The sequence below is a fragment of the Arvicola amphibius genome, chromosome 7, assembly GCF_903992535.2.
Source record: "Arvicola amphibius chromosome 7, mArvAmp1.2, whole genome shotgun sequence".
In the NCBI taxonomy this organism is placed as follows: domain Eukaryota; kingdom Metazoa; phylum Chordata; class Mammalia; order Rodentia; family Cricetidae; genus Arvicola; species Arvicola amphibius.
In genome coordinates, this window is record NC_052053.1 from 91,599,773 (window position 1) to 91,622,541 (window position 22,769).

At 42.2% G+C, this 22,769-nt stretch overlaps 1 protein-coding gene across 1 annotated transcript in view; it reads left to right on the forward strand.

The window, feature by feature from the left end:
* The window catches only part of Sptlc2 (serine palmitoyltransferase long chain base subunit 2), a 70,441-nt gene extending 51,473 nt beyond the window's left edge, over positions 1-18,968 (forward strand). Inside the window, exons 10-12 of the mRNA XM_038337339.2 lie at positions 12,826-12,961; positions 14,130-14,259; positions 18,586-18,968. Coding sequence (XP_038193267.1) covers positions 12,826-12,961; positions 14,130-14,259; positions 18,586-18,705 — 386 coding nt within the window. The 3' untranslated portion in view covers positions 18,706-18,968. The remainder of the gene's footprint in view (positions 1-12,825; positions 12,962-14,129; positions 14,260-18,585) is intronic.
* The last annotated feature ends 3,801 nt before the right edge of the window (positions 18,969-22,769 follow it).

Here is a 22,769-nt window from a genome sequence, read left to right on the forward strand (position 1 = left end):
AGGAAATGCCGTGCTAAGGCCTGTTGACCCTGGTGCTTGCACAAGTGGGAAGAGTGTATATTGTAAAGTGTCATTCGAAAATTCAAGTTACCACAGGCTGGTGGGTGAAAAAAGTGAGCGCCTAGGAAGTCCCGGCAAGTCCACCAGACACTTGGAAAGCTAGCCTGTCCTTCGTGCATCGCTGACCATATCCTGTGGTGGACTCTAGCTCCAATATCTTCTTATTAAAGTAAAATATTTAGAAAAATCAACTAAGAGATTTAAAAAAAACTTTTCCAGAACTGCACTTGAATGTAAAATAATATAGTGCTTTCTATACAGTGCATTGCTTGTGTAGTTGAATGCTACCAGTATGACTAAGTCAGAGGTAAAGTAAACTCCAAAAGTACACGTAACGAGGAGCTTTTACAATGATCGCAGAAGTCACTTTACATACAGAAAAGAAACACTACGGTCTGCATTTAGTTTCTAAAGAACCTAGATAAATATCTTACTACTGTAAAAGAGACTTGAGTAGGTTGAAGTTTAATTAAAATTAGGCTTGACCTGTTTGAATTAATCCAGTAAAAGACTTGCTAATGAGGTGTTAAATGATCCAGAGAACTGTCAACAACTAATTTAGGAGTAGACACTACCCTGTCTTTGAGAAGCATCAGCTTGATCCTGAGGAGAGCTGTATGCTACTCAGAACTGACAGCTTTTGACATTTCCCCAACACTGCCTTCCAAGTCCAGGAGTGTCTGCCTTCTGCTTTTTCCTTTAGTATTGTACTTTAATGGAGTTTGTTTAGAAACTCGGCCAGATCAGTGAAGAGAGGGGATAATGAGCAGAGAGCAGTGATTAGGAAGAAGGGAAAGGGCAGAGTGCGTTTCCTGGGGTGGTCGTCCTTTCCTAGAGCGTTTGAGCAGCTTTCCCGGCTGCGCCCGAGGCCTGTGACTTAATGCCTACAGCACCGCTGTCAGCGAGCATTCCCTGCTCTGTGCTCCAGGTCTTTAAAAACTGCCCTGCAGCTTGGCAGGGTAAGATTCCTGGAGATCCCAGAGTCGAAACATTCTCCTTTGTTCACCTTGTTCCTCTCTTAATTCCCTCTGTCCCTCCCTCTAAACAACCTCCTTCCACACCGCATCCCCAGTAAAAGATATTTGAGGCCAATTCAGATCTAACATGCTTAATCAAACTTAAGTGAGCTTTTTCTTTGTGGAGCCTCTTACAAATTACTATAAATGAAATAAAAATTTCTTTTATAAATTAGTTGCTTTATTGTCTAACACAAAAGGCCTTTTAACCAATGGCTTAAGCTTTTTAAAATCAGAAAGCATTAAGACCACTTTACAGGTGGGGAAATTTGAGCTCACATGTGGGGCAAGTTCTTTCTGTATCTTGTTTCCAAATAGGATGTGGCTTTCCTCGGTCCATCTGCTTCTACTTCTGATTATAGTCAGTGTTTTATTAAAGCAGGCTGTTTTGTGGCCTCTTGCTAATTTTCTCATTTTGTTCAGCTAATTTTCCACAAAACACCTGAATTTCCTAGTGAATGGTCATGCTGACAATGGCAGCCACTGGGGCATTTGACTGCCTGTCTCCACTCTGTGACTCAGCAAGCTCTTTACCACCCCACCGTTACCCCCTCCCCCTCCCCCGCTCAGAAGCAGTTCAGCCCCTCAAAAGCCTTTCGGGGATGTGAACTGTGTGTGCTTCCTTCTCCCACTCTCATCTCTTTTTTCAAAATCCAAATGCAAATAAAAGTTTTTTACAATAAGAACCTTCTTTTTGTGTCCTGTTGCAGTCAGTTTGAAGCTGGCTATTGAGATGCCCACAAGCATCAGGCTGGAAGCTAGGCCTTGAACAGATGTCCACTTGGCCATTAAATGGAACATTGTTCTTAGAACCTAAGAAAGGCGTTTAGGTTCCCTGGGGTGGGAAAGGAGCCCCAAACCAGAGGCCCCTCATTTGGAGATGTGGTTGCATGCTACGGCGAGGCTCAGGTCTTAAATTTTTAGAGATTAAAATAGATAGATTTCCTTAGTTCTATTTTAATTTTTTGGGTTGGTTTATTTTTATAGTCAGATTTATTTTAAAGATTTTTCTCTGCAATTTTTATGTCTGTTTATTTGAGCTGGGACATTAGTCTTTTATCCTCACCATCCTGGATTTGTGGCCTCTGTGGCTTAGTCTGTATTGAAGAACATATGTAACTCTGTACACCACAACACGATTAGTCTGTATTGAAGAACATATCTAACTTTGTACACCACAACACGATTGGCATTGCTTCTTTCCCCCGGAATTGTTTCTGAGGGTTTTGTCTAGAAGAGTTGGTGATATCAGTCCTTCAGCTTTAAGACGGTTGCTGCTCAGCGACTTAGTAAGTATATTCCAGTAACAAGACAGGGGGCCAGTTATCCTCTGACAGCTCCCCAACGAGAGATGAGAATATGCCAAAGAGTTGGTTTTATCTTTAGTGCTTCCTGTGGACTTTCTAGTTACCTAAATGTTTGATTTGTATGTTCCTGTCATCTACCTTAACAGTGTAATGAAATGTTAAAGAAGAAGGCCTGTCAGTGATGCTTTTACTTTAAAAGTTTTTTCATCCCAGGGCCTTGTACATAGTAAGCCAGCTCTCTGCCTGAGCTCCACCTCTTCCTCCATAGTGCTTCTTTAATACAGTAGAGCAATTCTATTCAAGAGGGACTGTACAGGTGCCGAGACTGACAGCCACAGTGAGGTCTTGTCCTAGGAGGAGCAATTAATTGAGTTCAGTTCTCACTTCAACCAGGAAATACAGGGATTTGTTGTCAGTGGAGAGAAAATATCAGGGTATGGGTGCTCTTACCTTTAGAGTCTTTGCTGAAGGCAAACAGGGCAATAAAATACCATGTTCAGGGGATTTTCTCTAATATGATTTGCAGGATTGTCCGTCTTCGACCAATCTGGACTCCTCAAAGACAGGGGAATCTAATGTGTGATTTGGTCAAAAAAGTCTTGGGAGAGGTTGGTGTTAGTGTGAGGAGAGAGTCTTCATCAGTGTCAGAAGGACCTTCCAAAAGTAAACTCTGAGAACTTCATCAGAGACATCTTAAGGTGGTAGTGCCTGACCTTGTTCATACCCAGGAAAGCTTAAAAACCAGCACAGGAGCACCCCCTGTACCGCCAGTGTGAGCCAGGTGCGTGCCTGTAATCACAGGAGGATTGGAAATTCAAGGCTGGCCTAGGCGAGGTGGGGCCCTGTCTCCCCACTCCCCACGAAAAGGATTCTCCTCAAACCACTGGTAATTATTGTCACCAGGCTCCTAGCATTTTGAAAACAAACTAGAAGACAAACTAGCATTTAAAGGACTTAACTTGTTATTTATGTAGATTTTAAAGCTTGTTTACATCAGAGAGCACCAAAGCTAAATCTACCCACAAGAAAAAGGGAGGCAAGAAGTGTGATGTTTGGCGATAAAGCCAAGCTGCCAGTTTTCATCATCTTCAGAGATCTAACTGCCTAGGACCCTGACCCCTGACATCTGGACTGGGAAGTTAGAATTCAGCTAGGGAGGGAGAATTGAGGCTTTAGACTCGAGGTCAGGATTGGGGGTACTGCTTGGAATTTATTTTTTTGTTTTCCCTTCCCCATTTTGACTACACATACATACATACATACATACATCCCCAAGACAAGGTTTTTCTGTAGCTTTGGAGCCTGTCCTGGAACTAGCTCTTGTAGACCAGGCTGGCCTCGAACTCACAGAGATCCGCCTGCCTCTGCCTCCTGAGTGCTGGGATTAAAGGCGTGTGCCACCACCCCCAACTTCAAAATCGCAAAGTCTTTAGAAATAACATACAGGTAGCCTTGACCAATAAATGTTTTCCTTAATGTTCATTTTTTATCAGTTTGTAAACTAACTTACTACCTTGTTATCTGACTCAAATTACCAACTTAAAACCAAGCAGGCCTTTTCCAGCAATTGCCCTTATTTGCTACCCTCTGGGTCTGGAGGTGGATGCCTGACCACACTGTACACAGTAGATTCCTCATCTCTTTGGTTCTGTCTAAAGTAGTTGTGTTATCTATATTCCAGCTCCGTCAGAGGATAGAATAGTCTTTAGACAAACTAAGACCGTCCTGGACTAGGGAAGTAACTGAGTTGTAGAATGCTTGCCTAACATGCTAAAAGATTCTGAGTCCAAGGGGAGGGAGGAGAGAAGTGGGGAGAGGGACTCAATCCTGAATGAGTTGGCACCCTTTAAAATTTGGTTCTTTATTTTTTTTTCAAAGGCGCTTGGCCTCTTTTCTTCCTTTTGTTCATGTCCTGTGTTACTGACTGTGCATTGGCAGCCCTTCTGCTAAACTCTTGATTATATTGAATCAACAACGCTAAGCCCTTGCCCCTGCTGCTTGTTGCACATCCTGTGGCAGTCCTCAGGAAATCCTATTTTTTGGCATTGAAACGAATTAAAGGATTAAGCCACTACAAGGGAGGGGGGTGATAAACTCTGCTTGTTGGAGAAATATACCGGCCTGTGTTAGCTAAGCTGCTCTCGTTCTTATATGGAGATGGAGCGCCAAGGAGCTGCTTTGATGTCTTTTAGTCTGGCTGTGACTCTAGCTGGGCACTTTGATGCTCGTTCGCCAGTCTAGCAAAATGGGGGTTCAGAGTTGACGAACCTGACTCCTATTCCTTTGCTCCAGCTCGCTTGTTTCCTAGAAGCCTTTTCACCTGTCCTTTACAAGGTGCTTCTTTGAGGTTATTAGAAGCCTGGCGAAGGTGCATTTGTTTCTTTTCCTTGGGACTCTTAATTGGCTAACAAAGATTTTGTTTTCCTGATGCCATTTTTAGGAATTTAAGGGGAATATGTTAGTTTATCTTGCATTTTAGTTAACATTTATTTTGGTTTTGTCTTTTATGGGGTTTTGACATAGGTTTTCCATCTTTAACTGAGTTAGTTAGAAAACCAGCAGAACAGATTTCAGCTACCAGTGCAAGTTGGTGTTTTAAGCCTCATTCGTTCTTTTTTCCTTTACATGTTCTGTCACCTTCTCAGGTCCAGTCACTACTGGACAATATTTTTAGATCTGATGATCTGGATTTCAGTCTAAGTCTGCATCCTTAAAGGCCAAGTGAGTTATGTGCTCACTGTCTTCCCAACTCTCCTCCCTCCCTAGACACTAATGGGGCTCTTTGCACACCCTGTGGGGGTACTTGTGACAGTTTAGAATCTGCTGATCCAGAAAGTTTGTGAAGTTTTATTCCTGTTTTATACAATTCATAGCTAAAATATCCAAATGTGAAAATTGTGGAGTAGATTACTTAAAGTTTAGTCTTTATATTTTTCTAGTGACATGGAAATGAACTTCAGCCTAATAGTGAGATTCATAAGATGGGCAGCGGTTATACTAACAAATGCTAAATGTTTGCCATCACTGCAGAAAGGATTTTAGAGAGTTTTTGATATTTTTGTTTTTCTGCTTGCCTTCAGTTTTTAATGCCCCCTCCCACACACACATGTTCTTGTAAGAATAGAATCAGAGGATGGCCACACTGGTTTGGAACAGTCCTGACAGTCCTGGAACTCCCTATGTAGACGAGGGTGACTTCAAACTCACAGAGCTCCACCTGCCTCTGCCTCCTGCACCCATTTGTTTTTGTTGTTCTAGATTTTGCCACAGTTTGGGGGAGTATGTTGTTGTTATTGTTTTGGTTTTTGATTGTTTTTTGTATGTAATATGTACCCTTCAGTGTTTCCTATCAGTACTCATCAATGATAGGGTCTCTTCCTTGGATGTCTAAAGAGTTGGGGTGTTTATTTGTTTTGTTGACCCAGGGTCTCTACACAACCCTGTCTGTCCTGGAACTAGTTATAGAGACCAGACTGGCCCCAAACTCACAAAGATCCGCTTGTTCCTGCCTCTAGAGTACTAGGTTTAAAGGCATATGCCACCATGCATGGCTTAGAGAGCCAGTCTTTGTTTTGTTGTGGTTGATCAAGGATGAAAGGAGTACTTGGCCCATTTTATATTTGATATGGACAGGGTATTTTGTTTGAGGGGTTTGGGAGGTGATTGTGTTTTGTTTTTGTTTTTAAAGACAGAATCTGTGTATGTGTATACCTCAGCCTCCTGAGTACTAGGATTAGAGGTCTGTTCTACATACCCAGTGGAACAGGGTTTTCTTATTCCTGTAATGAAAACGACTTAGATGAGTCTTAAGATTTAGTACTGGTTTTTGGTTTTTTTGTTTGTTTGTTTGTTTGTTTTGGGGGGGGTTGGTTTTGGTTTTTTTTTTTTTTTTTTTTTTTTTTTTTTTTTTTTTTTGGTTTTTTGAGACAGGGTTTCCCTGTAGTTTCTAGAGCCTGTCCTGGAACTAGCTCTTGTAGACCAGGCTGGCCTCGAACTCAGAGATCCGCCTGCCTTTGCCTCCCGAGTGCTGGGATTAAAGGCGTGCACCACCACAGCCCGGCTAGTACTGTTTTTGATAAGTGTTTGATTTTCAAATGAGTATGATGGGGCTTGGGGCCATTTGTCAGGAAAAGCAGAAAGGGGTGATAGAAAACAAGGTGTTTGCCAGCAAATGGTGGAAAGAAAAGCAACCCTCACTGGCAACCAGCTCTTAAAAATTTGTAAAGCAACTAACAAGAAACAATGGGTTACCATATCTCTCTATTTATGCAGTATTGAGAATGAACTCAAGGCATAGTAATACATACTAAAAAATGTTTTTTAATATTCAAAGGGAATCAACATTGTAACAGACCAACCCTCTACTGGGTAATGTCAGGTCCTGTGCACATGCAATGCAGGAACAGTACTAAGCTCTTCTTTCAGCATGATGACAAGTCTAAATCCCCAGGGTTTTGCCAGCTTATCCTTATATGTAGTTCAAGTTCTATTGCTACATGAATGTGAACATATACAGAACATTTCAAAATCAGAGCGTAAATCAGAACATAAGAAACCACCTACATATTTGCACAGATGAACACAAATTCCACACCCGTAAGGATTTTATTACTTCATTAGTCTTTTACGGTCATTAATTAGAAAGTTCCAAAGTTTAGTTCATTTTCTGCATCACTAGATTGATCCCAGAGTGTCATAAGCTGAAAGATCAAAGAAGTAAAGCAGCAGCCACTAGAGAGACTTCTTACCTCTACTGAATCCTCAGACCGAATAGGGTTGAGCTCCTGTCTTCTCCTGCCTTATATTCCTCTCTCTGCCTAGCCATATCACTTCCTGTCTCTACTTGCCTAGTGCTGGGATCAAAGGTATGAGCTCTGTTTTTCTTTTTGACTAGTTAAATCTCCAGTAGCCCAGTGTGGCCTTGAATTCCTCATCTTCCTACTGCTACCTTGTGTTAGAATTAAGGTGTGTGCTACCACTGCCTTGCCTCTATTGTTAACTAGTGGCTTAGCTCTGCACTTAATCTCTAGGCAAGCTTTATTTGTTGGAGTACAAACAAAATATCACCTTTCCTGTTTTTTGTCCAAAAAAAAGAAGATTATAACTAATGCAGGAAACAATATATACAATAAGTACAATAACTATATACAATATATACAGGCTATAAAAACATCAACAATGTCTAATTCATTAACAATTGACAAATTCAGAGAAAATCCTTCACTTTCTATTCTTACTTGCATTACAAAACCTATATTTTTATGCCTCTCAACCTTATACACTTTACATTCTTTAGTGAATTTTTTTTCTGAATCTAGTAACAAGGAAAACTATAACTATAAAGTCTTCAACTCCATCGGAGACCCAAGAAGGAAATAATATTACCTGAGTAAGCAGGAAGTGCAAGCAAGCGACTCCCAAAAAAATATAACAATTGATAGTTGACTGCCTGGACAGTCACCCAAGGTTCCTCTGCAACATCTTCTACCTACAGGCCTACCATACCTGGCAGACTTTCCTGTGAGGCAGGATATTCTGAAGGGTTGTTCTACCTTGTTTTGTCAAAGTTCGGCAGTCACTTTCTTTTTGTCCTGCTTGTCCAATTTGGATAGCACACTGTCATCAGTTGAGGCAAACACACTTTCTTGCCCAGTGGCTAACTTTTGCACAGAGAAAGTAAACACCCTGTGGAGTTTCTTTGGTGCCCATCATCTTCTCTGAAGTAGATTGGTGCTGCCAGGAGCAGACATGTCTCATTGTCTTATTAAGACATCTTAAATGCCATATTCTGTAGATCTCTGAAGTGTTTGAAGACCACCTGTATACCTAAAATATATGTTTGACCTTGAGAACATACCTAACATGACTACAAGTTCGATTGTAATAGATGACTAACTACTAACCTGAATTTCCTTGTTATCCTAAATAGCTGATAATAATAAGGGCTAAAAATCAGTATTACATTGTTAAATGAGTTGCATAGGCACAATACATTGAACAAGGTTAGAAATGTATGTACGTATGTTCTAACAAAAATAATCTTAAATTTGTATCAATATACAAAAATCCATATCAATGTAAATTATGTAAAACTAATAGTTGTTTTTTTGGTTTAAAAGTAAATTCAATAATCTACCCTTATCCTACTACACTCTTCCTCTGTGACTGGCTGGGTGACTGGCCCCTAGTGTCCTTTCTCCTTGTTCTCTTCTTGCTCTTTCTGTTTATCCTCTCTGCCTGCCAGCCCCTCCAGTCCTTTCTCCTGCCTCACTGTTGGCTGTTCCACTCTTTATTAGACCATGGGATTTTAGACAGGCAAAGAATCATAGCTTCACAGAGTTAAACAAATGCAGCATAAACAAAAATAAAACACCTGGGGGCTGGAGAGATGGCTCAGAGGTTAAGAGCATTGCCTGCTCTTCCAAAGGTCCTGAGTTCAATTCCCTGCAGCCACATGGTGGCTCACAACCATCTGTAATGGGGCCTGCTGGCATACACACAGAATATTGTATACATAATAAATAAATAAATAAACAAACAAACAAATAAATAAATAAATATTTTAAAACAAAAACAAAACACCTTAAAATAATATTCTACAACACTTTGCTATGCTCTTTTTTTCTTCTATCTTTGAGTCTACTCTATGCATAGCTCTTGGTGTAATCCTGATCTGAGATTCATCTTCCCCAATTCAGCTTCAAGGAGGTATTTATCCTTGCTGAGGAAGTAAGCCCATGCTGGCAGATTTGGTCTATTTTATTGGGGGGGGGGGTTGTCTAGAACATTTTCTGGCACACAGTAAGTACTGGAGTATATTGTTTTTAATAACATTTTATGTGCATTTGTGTGTGCCATAGTACCCATGTGGAGGTTAGAAACCTACTTTTGAGAGTAAATTCTCTCCTGCCATGTGGGTTCTGTCATAGAACTCAGGTCACCAGACCTGGTAGCAAGCACCTTTATGTGGTGAACATCTCATCAGCCTCAGGATGTTTTCCAAATGTTTTTGCTTCCCTGTCACACAGCATCTCCTCTATGTTCTGAGTATTCTTGGTAAGAGTCTTAACTCTTAAGTGATGATCTTAAAGTCGGATTCTCAATAGGTAGCCTAGACTGGCTTTGAACTCACTGTCTTGTCACTCAGTCTCCTTAATGTCGGCATTACAGGCTTTCACCACCATTCCTGGCTTGAGCACTTTTTCTGTAGTTGATGTTATTTAATTTGATGACATATTTTTATTATATGGGGTAAGTAGTCTGAAGAAGAACATATTCATTGTTTTATTGAACCTTTTATAAATGCAAATGTTTATGTGTAAAAGAGTTATTAACAAGTGTAGTGAGAATCAACATTAGTTAGTTTTCTCAAAGTGCTAGAAAAATCCCAGAGATTGGGTGTTTGTTACTTTTGGTGTCTAAATGTTCAATTGCCTGGCCCTGTTACCTTCCTTTGAAGAGATATTTTGGAAAATGATTTCCTGAGTAAGTAAAGCCAAGAATCTCAGCGATTCTTGCATGTAGAAAGAATGTCATGTTTACCTGCCTATTCCTGCCTTTTATTTAATAAGTTCAGGACTACTAAGTCCTGGACTCCCTACCTAGGTGTCTCTGCTCAGCTTTATCATTTTAAAACAGTGTTTAAATAATCGAATTCTGGTATTCCTGAGAAATTACTATATTGCCCATATTGCCATATTTAATATTTAGATAGCAGAGTCCAGCCATCCTAGAGAGCATTTCTTCTACAAAACTGTTTCAGGCGAACTCCAGAGTTTTCTTTTAAGCTGTTAAATCCCCAGTTGACCTTTTTATTGAACACAGAAACTTTTCTGTGCCTTAGTAGTGTAGAAGTGTCTTTGAATCTTTTCTTTGCTGAGTGGCTTGTGTTCTGCTGCACCCACATCTTTTCAGTCGTGCTGACCCAGCAGTCCCCTAAAAGGCCGTCAGAGCCTTATTTGTATTAAGTTACTGGGTCTTTATGCTAACCTTCCTTCAACTTCTCTCTTGGCAAAATTTGTAGAAGAAACACATAGTAGTAAAATAGGCTGTTGTGGGAATGGAAGTAGACAGGCGAACAGATAGAAAATAAATACTTTTATAGACAGTATCATCTGATCTGTATATCATTCATAGAATTGTTTAGAAAGAGAAAAGGGAAAGAAAGGAAGGGCTGGTCTCAGGACAAGAGCTTTAAGTCTCAAGTGCTTTTTTTATACAAATTCTTGGACCATCCAATGCCAAAACCCCACTTTCGGGTTTTGTCTTAAGCAACAAAGGCTAAGAGTGCCAAGCCCACCCCTGTAACACTCAGAGGTTTCTGTTTTGTTAAGGTGTGTCTTGTTTGTTTGCTGTTTATAAAAGAATGGTTACTAAATAATAGCTGGCTATGATTAAGATTATGAGCAGAGAGATCAGAGTATTATTAGCCTCAATCCCAGCTTTAGGTAAATTATCAAGTATTTGGCTGTTAATAATTGTATTACAGTGCTGATACTCGTGTAGTAAAGTGCACAGATTTTAGGTTGTCCCTGAGTCAATATCATGTAATTCCCATCCAGGTCACAGTGTGCCGCTTCTTACCCCATTCCTCCTTGCTGTTTTTTTTTTTTTCTTTCTGAGACAGGGTTTCTCTGTAGACCAGTCTGGCAATGGATTCAGAGATTTGCCTGCCTCTGCCTCCCGAGTGCTGGGATTAAAGGTTTGTGCCACTACATCCAGCTCAGAGATCTTACTTCTGACTCAAAGACATGTTCTTGGTTATGGTATATATTACATTAAAAAACTAAACTAAAAATCTCTGCTGTTGACCCCTGGGTGTGCCTGTTAAAGCAGGATTATAGTTAGGAACCAAATTACTTTGCTAGCCCCCACTTTATACATAGACTCTTGGAAAGTTTATAGCTGTCTGTTGTAGGCAGTGTCTGTCCAGGAGGGCTTAGAAGTTCCTGTGAATGGGATACAGATCTCTGTACATAGGTCTCACTGAGAGTCTGTAACTATCTTTATAGGCACTGTCTGTATAGGAGGGCCTAGAAATTTTAATGAGTTCTGAAATAGACCTTCCTCATGACTGAAGATGACATGGTGAAAGTCCAAAGAAACCAGGAGTATCACTGTTTATAAAAAAAAAATTTTTTTTTTAATGAGTAGAATACAGTTGACACAGCTTCAAGATCTTGGGGCCTGGAAGGTATCTGAGTAGGTAAAACAGGTAGACTGCAAGACCAACTAAGAGGCCAATGCCAGCATTTCTGTGGTGGGATTGCCCTGAATCAGATAGAAGACCAAAAATGATTCTGGACACTTGTCCTCTCCCCCACCACACACACACACCAGTTGTTTATTTAAAAAACAAGAATAACTACAAGATTAATTTGACAATGGTTACTAAAGATAGTCTTCTGGGGCTGGGATATTTAACCTGTGTGAGGTCCTAGGACTGAATTTCTAGCTTCAATTCCAGCTTTCCTCCTGCTGCCTCTGAATCAGGATGTAAAGCTCTCAGCTACTGTTCCAGGAGCATGCCTGCATGCATGCCCTCTTCCTCATTCCCTGCATTGGTGATAAAGGACTAATCTGAAACTGTAAGCAAGCCCCCAATTAAATACTTTTTTTAGCCAGGTATGGTAACACAGGCTTTTAACCTCGGTGCTTGGGAGGCAGAGGCAGGCAGATCTCTCTGAGTTTGAGGCCAACCTGGTCTACATAGTGAGTTTCAGGACATTCAGGGCTATGTAGAGAGACCCGTAGGTATAATTTTCTGTTCCACCCGCCAGTTCCCAAATAACGACACAGAGACTCGTTATTAGTTGTAAATGTTTTGCTAATAGCTTGGGCTGGTTACTACCTAATTCTTACAATCTAAACTAGCCCATATTTCCTATCTCTATTCTACCTCGTGACTCTATACCTTTCTTCAGCACAGCATGTTTTATCTTGTTTCTCCCTGGAGATTCCACCATCTCCATCCCAGTACTCTCCCTGTCCACAAGTCCCACCTAACCTCTTCCTGCCTAAATATTGGCCATTTAGCTCTGTATTAAACCAATGAGAACAACACATTTTCACGGTATACAGAAAGATTATTCCACAACAGAGACCCTGTCTCAAAAATAAAAAACAACAGCAACTTTCTTTTGTCAGAGTAACCTTGGTCATAGTATACTTTCATAGTAATAAAAACTCTTTAAGACTCCAGGCGATTGTGGTGTACAACCTTAATCCCAGCACACTTGGGAGGCAAAGGCAGGCGGATTTCTGTGAATTTGAGTCCAGCCTGGTCTACATAGAGAGTTCCATAACAGCCAGAGCTGTTACGCAAAGAAACCCTGTCTCGAAAAACAAAACAAACAAACAAAAGTCCTGGTAGATAAAAAGAAAACAAAGAAAATGGTTATCTTTTTCTTCTATTCCTTAGTATTTGGTTTTTGTTTTTTTAGGCAAAGAATGTGTACAACAGTTGGCTGAGAACACCAGGTATTTCAGGAGACGCCTGAAAGAAATGGGATTCATCATCTATGGCAATGAAGACTCCCCGGTGGTGCCTTTGATGCTCTACATGCCGGCTAAAATTGGGTACCTTTTGGGAAAGGCCACAAACTGGTCTGTCATTAGACAGAAAGATATGTTGGGGTGGAGCGGGGAGAAGTTGGCATTCCTGTGTTGCTACATGGGCAGGATTTTGTTTTCCTTACTTGCTTTTTTTAAAGACGATCTCACTGTGTAGCCCTGGCTGGCCAGGAAGTCACTATATATAGATCAGACTTCCTTGCGCATTGGCCTGCCTCTGCCTCTCAGGCGCTGAGATTAAAGGTACACACCACCACACCTGCCATGTTTTATTCCCAAGTATTGTGAACAGATTAAGGGAAGATAAAACACAAAGCAAAATTTGGTAAACAAAGATAACCCATTAGAATTCATTATTTAGTCAGGATTCTGCTGTGGAGTAAGGCACAAGACAGCTGTGGTGACCTTGTTGTATAAGCGCTGTGGAGTTTGGGGGACCTGCTGGCCTACAGAGCGTCAGAAGCAGCCTGTCCTGCTTTCCCAAGTAGGGAAAGAGGGGAAAAAAGGAGGAATTCCTGGCCTAGGGGGCCAGTTCCAGTCAGTTACTCCCGCTGTACCTATCACAAGTCCTCTTTCCTCACAGTCTCAAAACTTACTGTTTTTTAACACAGGTTTGTTTGAAATCTTAACCACTGTTACATTTCAGGGACCTGTAGCAGACTTTATCAGAATTGATCTTTGCCAGTTACATTCTTTCACCTTTGTGAAGGAATGACTGTCAGAGGACTGGAAAAGCAGAGATTTTAGAATCATCAAAAATTGGGCCAGCAGCCAGGTGGTGGTGGTGTGAGCCTTTAATCCCAGCAGGGGAGGCAGAGGCAGGTGAGTCTCCATGAGTTGAAGGCCAGCCTGATCTACACAGCAAGTTCTAGGACAGCCAGGGTTGTTACACAGAGAAACCCTGGTTTTTTTAGGGGGGGCAGGGAGGCTGAGCAGGGGCAGGCATCAAGCTAGTAAGACTTTGTACTTTCTGCTATTTATACTTCTTGGTTTCTTTTGTTGTTGTTTTGTTTTTTTAGGCAGGACTTCTATATTTTGCCCTGGTTAGTTCTCTGTGTTGCCATAGAATTAGTTCTGTAGACCAGGCTAGGATCAAACTCAGATCCACCTACCTCTGCCTTTTAAAGTTGTGTGCCACCGTGTCTGGCTACATTTCTTGGTTTTCCTTTTGTAGTGCCTTTGGGCGGGAGATGCTGAAGCGGAACATTGGTGTAGTTGTGGTGGGATTTCCTGCTACCCCAATCATTGAGTCCAGAGCCAGATTTTGCCTGTCAGCAGCTCATACCAAAGAAATACTTGATACAGTAAGTACCTTGGAATCAATACGGCACATACTTAAAGGGGCTGTATATCAGATGGTAACAGTCACTTGATGTTCTGAAGCATCTAGGATTTTTTATGTGTATGAGTATTTTATCTGTATGCTCTGTGTGTGTGCGTGTGTGTGTGTGTGTGTGTGTGTGTGTGTGTGTGTGCCACATGCACGCTTGGTGCCATGGATCTCCAGGAACTTGAGGTACAGGCAGTTGTGAGCTGTCATGTGGGTGCTGGAAATTGAACCCATTGCTCCTAACCACTGAGCCACTTCTCAGCCCTGAGCACCTGGTGAGACAGGACAGACAGTATTATCTTAAATGACTATTTCAAAGTAGTTGCCGAATCTTTAATATCACCCACAAATCCAGTACCAGAGTTCTGGAGAACTGTCCAGCTTCCTGTTTTGGTTTGTGACAGGGTCTTGCTGAGCAGCCCAGGTTTCCCCTGACCTATAACAGTGTCCACACTAGAGATCCTCCTGTCTCAGCCTCCTGGCTGCTGGGATTATAGTTGTGGGGTACCTTACTCTATCAGCATCCATCCACTTGTGCTGTGTCTCTCTCATGGTACAGTCTAAAGCAGGACAGGTCTTCTCTCCAGCTGTTTCTAATTTAAACTTTCTCATTCGATGTTACTCTTAAAAAGCATTCCTTTCCTATGCTTTCTTTTCTCCTTGTGCGGCTGCTGTGTGTTGATCACAGCTCCACTCAAAAGGAACCTTGCTGGTTATTCCCACAGCAGCCTAAGATACCCCGCCAAGCAAGTTCTTTATGCTGGTAATGGTTTCATTGTGGGTTGATTGGGAGAGAGGTGATATTATGCCTTTTTTTTTTTTGAGACAGGCTGGTCTCCTACTCACAGAAACATGTCTGTTTTTGTCTCCTGAGTAGTGAAATTACAGACATGTGCCATTATACGTGGCTAAGCTCTACTAATCTGAAGGAATAATTTAATTGAAGTTTGGGGTTTGTTTGCTTTTTTGTTTTGTTTTTGTTTTTTAACAATAGGGTTTCTCTGTGTAACAGCTTGGCTGTTCTGGAATGTATTCAGTAGACCAGGCTGGCATCGAAACAGAATTTTGCCTGCTTCTGCCTTCTGAGTGCTTAGCTTAAAGGTGTGTGCCACCATGCCCAGCTAATGGTTTCTGTTTCTTAGCATATCTAATTATACTTTTTTTAAGGATTTATTTATTCATTGATTATGTATAGTGTTCTGTCTGCATATATGCCTACTCACCAGAAGAGGGCATCAGATCTTATTAGGGGTGGTTGTGAGCCACCATGTGGTTGCTGGGAATTGAATTCAGACCTCTGGAAGAATAGCCAGTGCATTTAACCTCTGAGCCATCTCTACAGCCCTATACTTCTATTGCTTAACAGCTGAAAACTTTTGACTATTTCCATCTATAGCTACAAAATGAAATTTCTCTCACTAAAAATATATTCCTGAGCTGGGTATAAAGATGCATTCCTTTAGTAATCCCAGCGTTTAGTAGGTTGAAGCAAGAGGGTTGGAAGTTTGAAACCAGCCTAAGATACAAACAAAACTTTCTCAAACAAATAATTTTTTTAGTTAGAGCACCTTATTAGTGATTGATCTTCATTCTTTAAGTGATCAATACAATACTCTAGTATTGTGAACTGTAGGTAGGATTATAAGTACATCTTCCCCCTTTCTCTTTTCTAGTTCCAGTATCTCCCATGTACCACTGCCCTTGCTCTCATTCAAATTCGTGGCCTCTTTGTTATGTGTGTGTTTGTAAATATATAATACAATTTGCTCAGTCTGTATAACATTACTTATATGATTGTTTCAGGGCTGACTGTTTGGTATTAAGTAAAAACTTGGTGTTCTCTTCACAGAGAAGGGCTATTTCTTCCACTTGACAGTCCCTGTTTGTCTGTAGCTCTTCGTGTAGAGATGAGACCTTGTAAACGTTCCCCTCCCGTGTTAACATGTCTATTGGTATTTAGGACAAGTTTAGGCAGTCATGTTGGTAAGACTTGGGTCTAGCTTCTGAGATTTCTAAGAGACGCAGTCTCACAGTAAGCTTCCTGTTCTGATTCTTACAACACTCCAGCCCCTTGAGCAGTGATCCCTGAGCCTTAGAGCAGGAGTTGTGTTACAGATGTTATCAGCTTGGACTGGGCTTCAGACCCTGCATTTTGCTGTGATTTTCTGTCATGGTCTCTGTCTGCTGCAAAGAGAAGTTTCCTTGTTGAGGGTGAGATCTACACTTAACCATGGGTATACAGATAAATTTGTCTATATTATTGTTAGGAACTATGCTGTCTTAGTAAAGTAGTGGTCAAGGTTCCTCTCCAAGGCTCATGACTTTACCATGGGAAATTGGCTAATTTTCCAATATCAGGCATGATTGTCCTCTTGTGTTGAAAATGAAATCTGGAAGACTCATATTTGTCAATTACAAATCTAATTACACCCTATAGTAGCTAAAGCAGAATACCAGCACAAGGATTGCAGTTAGACTAGAGGCTTGGAATGAGAGCTGAGGAATTAGCCTAAGCGTCTGGTCAGCTGATTGTTGACAGGGCACCGGGGGTAGGCAGTAGCAAAAGGAGGTTTCTAAAGCAAGCAGTGCCAGCATGGATGCCCAGTGAAGCTGCAACCCTGCAGCATGGACAGACCTGCAAGCTGTGCTAACTGAAAGAAGCTAGACACAGCTGTGACTTAGGATTCCACTCATAAGAAGTGCCCATAGTGGCAACTCTGCCTTGTCAGAGAATACATTGGTGGTTGAGAGAGCTCAGAGGGAAAGCAGGGGTGCAGAGCAGTAAACGTACTGAGTGTAGGAGCTAATCAGGAGACAGAGAGACCCTGTCTTGAAGAGCCAAGAAAGATGAGAGACTGAGACTTTCTACTCTTAGTGAAATGATGGAAATTTCACCTGCTGGGATTCTACTAGAAGCACTGAGTTATGTCCAGAAAAAAGTTGGATTTTGTAGAATGTGGGTCATATTTCAGTAGTTATTTTTCCACATAATGGGAAGAACAGTAGCGTCAGCTGTGGGAGGGCAGCCGTGTTGACCTGTTTCCTCATTTGGTCTGTACTGAATGTGTTTTTCTCTTAGGAGGTCATCCTATGTCTTGAGCAGGGGTCACTGTAATTATTTGCTAAAAAATGGTACCATATAATGGTTCTTTATTCCTAACCAAATAACCTCACTAAGGGCCAACAGTTTCTATTAGAAGTTTGTTTTTTATGTAGATTAAACTTACCTGGGGTTGTGAATGTTGGCATATGCCCATAGTCCTAGGTGCCCAGAAGTCTGAGGCAGGAAGATCACTTGAGCTCAGGACTTTCAGATCAGCTTGGGAAGTTTATTGAAATTCCACATCAAATAATAAAAAACATTCAAAAAGCCTTGTGTGAAGCACTTGCTGTGAGAACAGAGCTCTTCCCCTCATCCCCTTGGGCACTGTGAGCTTGTTTGCTCACTGACTGTTCCTGACCACTTTCCTTTTATATTGATGGGGGAAAAATGAGGTGCTCCTGAAGTCACAGTTCGTAAATATCCTTTCCTTTGCATTCTGAGTCACGTACCCTTCAGTTTCAAATGTATAAATCCTCTGTCAGAGTCAAGGAAATAAATGGGCTCCCCCCGTCTGAAGTTCAAAGTCGATTGTCTGTGTGGAGTCTTCAGTTAAGCCTGGCTTCAGAGGTTCTTGTTCTGATAGCACAGTGAAGTCTGACGCTTACTCTTTATATTTTTCATATCTTGGAATAAAAAACAGGCAAACTCAACTTTATGCTGGTAAACCGTTCTAAAATATACATTTCAAAAAACATTTTATTACAATTTTTATTTAGTGTGCTTTTGAGTGTGGGTATGGGTTCAAACATGCCATAACTTGAAGATGGAGGTCAAAGGGCAAGTTGTAGGAGTTGGTTCTTTCCACTACGTGGGTCCTAGGGGTTGGTCTCAGGTTGTGAGGCTTTGTGGAAGACGCCTTTACCAGATGAGCCCCTCACTGACCCACGGTGTGTGTTTTCATACAGAATTATAGATGTGATCCTGGCAGGAAGCCTGTCCCTTTCCTACCGAGCACATTACACTTAGAAGAATTGTGGCCTTTGTAGTGCATGCTTGGGTACCCGTGCCCATCCGATGGCCAGGCCTGAGCTCTTGCTCTGATGCTGTTATCTAGCTTCAGCTGGGTACAACCTTTCCTGAATGCTCGAATTCACTGTGTCCCACCGAGATAACCGTACCACTGTGGTCATTCCAGGAAAGTGTTGGGCATGCTTTCATCCTGCTTGTCCTGGCTGACCCCCGTCTTGTGTGTTTTAGGCTTTAAAGGAGATAGATGAAGTCGGGGACCTGCTGCAGCTGAAGTACTCACGACGCCGGTTGGTGCCTCTGTTGGACAGGCCCTTTGATGAGACTACCTATGAGGAGACAGAAGACTGAGCCTTTTTGGTGCTCCCTAGAGGGGGAATCTCCCTCCCAGGACAGCGTGTGGCCTTTCTGAGCCAGTTCCAGGAACCACACTTCAGTGACCACCTCATGTGAAAGACATTTCTGAAACTACTGAAGGTGGCCACCTCCACTCCAGATGGCATTTTGTAAATAGTAAAAAAACAAACTGCTTCACATTCTTCCTTTGTTTGCTAAGTCTCACCTTTATATACACATAAATGATTACTTTGCCCATTAAAAAATGTTTTATTTTATAACTATTCTACTTGTGAAATCACACTGACCCTTGCCTATGCCTTACCACACAGGCATTCCCCGTTCCAGCCACCTCATGGACTTGGATCCATCAAGACTTACTCTGGCCCTGGCTCTTCAGCCTTGAGACTCACTGGCCCTCCCCCTAGGGAGCAAGTGCCTTCTGCTGACTTCTCGTCCAGGTCTCAGAAGTCGCCCCCCGCCCCATAACCCTTATTTAACCAGTCAAGTTAATCAACCAAAGCATCTGTCTTTAGTCTTCAGTGTTAACAATGCCAAGAAGCTTATTATGTGACCCCCCCCCCCCCCACACACACACACACAAGGCCTCCCTAGACTGCTCTTACTCTGTTGTGGTGGTGGTGGTCACCAGATAGTTTATTCATTAGTAGATATTTCTTCATATAGTCATAGACTGAAGATGTATCCAGAGTTTGGGTTCTTCCCCACATCTAACCCTAATGCTTCCCACCTCCAGAGTTATGACAGCCTGTGGCTGGTTCTGGGTCCAGTAGGATTTGACATGGTAAAGGAGAGTGTTGGTCAGGCCTTTGCCCATTCTGCATCATCATCAGTGGTGTAACTTTTCCTTGTAGATGCTGACCCACTTGAACAGTGCTCTTCCAAATGCCAGTTCTTCTACGCTTGACGTCCTAAGACGACCCTAACCCAGCATCTGGGGCTGGCTTCTCTTGAGCTTCTGTTGTGTATTTTTTTCCTTTGAGGAATTTCTGATCAAATACCTCTTTCCTAAACTGGAACAGCTTCTGTTGTTCTGTCGCTACCAGGTCAGGGATTTCATCCAGAGCTTTGTGCTACTTGACCAAAGAACACATCTGAAGAGCACCATTTGGAGTTAGTACTTTTTTCTTCCAACCAAAGCGTAGTTGAAGAGAACTTTTGTCTCTATTGTAATGAAGATGAATTTGTCTTTTAGTAGTGATCAAGTCTAGGGAACGATTGAGAACAGAATGAAAAGAACTGTATAAAAGTATATTCTATATGTCATTCTTTAAAATTATTCTTTTTGTTGGTAAAGATGCCCCAACTAGGACCTTCTTGTCTGCTGCAGTATGTGGAAGAGAAAGCAGAAGCCGTGCTGTTGATGAAGCTCTGTTCTCATCCCTCTTGAGATCTGTGAGCTTTCAGCCCAGGAGATGGTCTGAGGTTGTATGTGACTTTCTTAAAGAATAGAAATGGAGCTTGGTGATGGCATCACATGCCTTTAGTCCCAGCACTTGGGAGGCAGAGGCAGGTGGATCTCTGTGAGTTCGAGGCCAGGCTGGTGTACAGAGTGAGTTCAAGGACAGCCAGAGCTGTTACACAGAGAAACCCTGTCTCAACCCACCCATCCCCCCCAAAAAAAGGAATAATAAAATGGGGTGAATAAGCTGGGTGTGGTAGCGTGTGCCTTTAATCTTAGAACTTGGGAGGCAGAAGCAGGCGGATCTTTGTGAGCTTGAGGACAACCAGGGCCGCATAGTGAAACCTGTCTCAAAATAAGGAAAAAAAAAAAAAAAAGAAAGAAAAATGGTAAATAAAAGAACCACAGAAAGAGACAACTACATTTATAAAAAAGATTTCGTAATGAAGTCTTGTAAAGCTCAAAACATCTTGCTCACTTTCCCCCTGTAGAATCCCACTGGAATACCAAGTATAGTTACTTTAATGATGTAGACATAGGGCTTGTAAAAGTAACAAACTTTAAGCGATGAACGTGTCTTTTAGCAAAGTCACTTTAAAGTGTTCTTGACAGGCATTTAAATTTTTATGTGTGTATCATTTGGTGCAAAGTTTACTTTGAAGAGAGAAAACTCGTGTGATCTACCTATGATCTCTACATTCTAGAGGACAAAATGGTATATGCACATTATATGTGACTGGTTGTTCATAACTCTGTTGTAGAAATCTCCCATCCAGTCATGTCATAGATTATTATCCAAATTTGGGGCAATACAAGGGTATGTTAGTCCAGCATTTGAGAATCTTAAAGAAGATTCAAACATGTAAGTCAGCTGCCACCAGCAGACCTGACTGCTGATTGGTCTGCAAGGCGCGTGCAGCTCATCCTAGCGCTTTGCGTCCTGCCTTTCATTACCCTTGTCCTTACTCATTTCATGCCTGTAAGACCCACTACAGCCAACCAGAATTATGCATGAGGGAGATGACCCAAGGGGCAAGGGCAGTGAGCATCTCCCCTCTGCAGTATCCCTGTTTAAGGGATCCAGCCCTCTTCAGTTCTTCATGCTCTTCAACTCTTCTGGTCTAGGCAAGGTTCAAAATCAGCTTCTTCTTCGAATTCTCCGGCCTCATTTCTGCCCCACGCTCTCTCGTTGGCTGAAAGGTGAGCATCCTCATAGTGATTGCCTCCGATCTTTCCCTCGCCCTCTCTGTATCTTCTGCTTCAGAGAGGACTGACGGTGTGCTGCAGGGTTTGGGGAGCTGCAGTGTAGACAGCCTGCCCCTTGCATGCACTTCAGTGATCGGCAGGGGACTTTTTCTATCTTTATTAGTTGAGGGCATCTACATCTGAGTGTCCATGACTGGCAGGGTGTGGCCGGATTACCTGGTATGTAATATACCCAGCAAAAAGTGGGCGGGATAAACAACTGACTTAGATCTTCCCACTTTTTGGACAAAGTATCTACTACCAACTCCATTTTTTCCAACTTGATGAATCTGCCCAATGGTTTGTAGTATTTTTGACAAAACCCCATAGAAAATAACAGCCGGTCTCCTGTGTAATATGATTGCTATGGGTCAGGTATGGTGCTCATCTGTAGCCCCACATTCGGGACAGAAGCAAGAGGACCCGGTAAAGCTCTGGGGGTGAGGGGTGGATTGATATGACTGAGTGCCGGAATACTGTTCTAGGTAAAAACTACCTGGGTGTTCCTGTCACTTTGCTTCAAATGTGGGGTTAGAAGAAGATGGAGAATGGTGTTCTTTCTGACTGCCCTGTGCCTGTGATGATCAGGAACTGTGGAGTACTTCCCACAGGTAAAATCACCTTAACCTGGGGCTATGAAGAGAGAGGTTCATAAAAAATGAGGATTCTGCTTGGCGGTTTATCAGAGAATCTTTAGCCCCCATCCCACCCACCACCCAGTTCCAGAGCCTATGGATGAGCCGTTACCTGTAAGCTCCATGCCCAGCAGGCATCTTAATCCATTAAGCCGGTCAATCAAAATACCTTCCATGTGAAGAAAAGCATGTCCTTCCTCCCCTCTGTCTTATCCACATGAAATGTGTGCTTGGGCTCGTAGCCAGCTGCTGTGTCCAGCCAGATAGCCAACTCAGAGCGCAGAGAAATGCTAAGGCCTTCCAGTGATCACTTCCCTTGCCTTGCCTATAAAATGGGAGTTATCGGTGACTTGTGTTTTCCATGCAGCTTTTTGCTGTAGAGTGAAGTGTTTCTAGGAAGGAAACACAAGGAGCCAATTTAAGCCCTTAATGAAAATGACCGTTTTCATCTTTGCTGAGTCTGGAGGCTTTACGTTCACAGTTCACCCTTGGGAGCAGCGTGGGGGTTGGGGAGACGTGGGCAAGATTTTGTTCACTATGATATGGGCTTGCATTGTCACTACCTGGTGCGACGGAAGGAAGCGTGGCTCTCACCCTGCAGTCACTGTTTTTAATGAAGCAATACCTAACACTGTTTTTGGAACAGTCGAGGTAGGTGGAATGGAAGGTGCCTGCAAGAGCGGCACCCCCATGTGCTGCTGCTCTCCCCGGGTCAACTCAAAGTCTAGCCCAGGTCCCAGGTTTCCTGTACAGATCCTGACTGGTGTAGGCCTTTC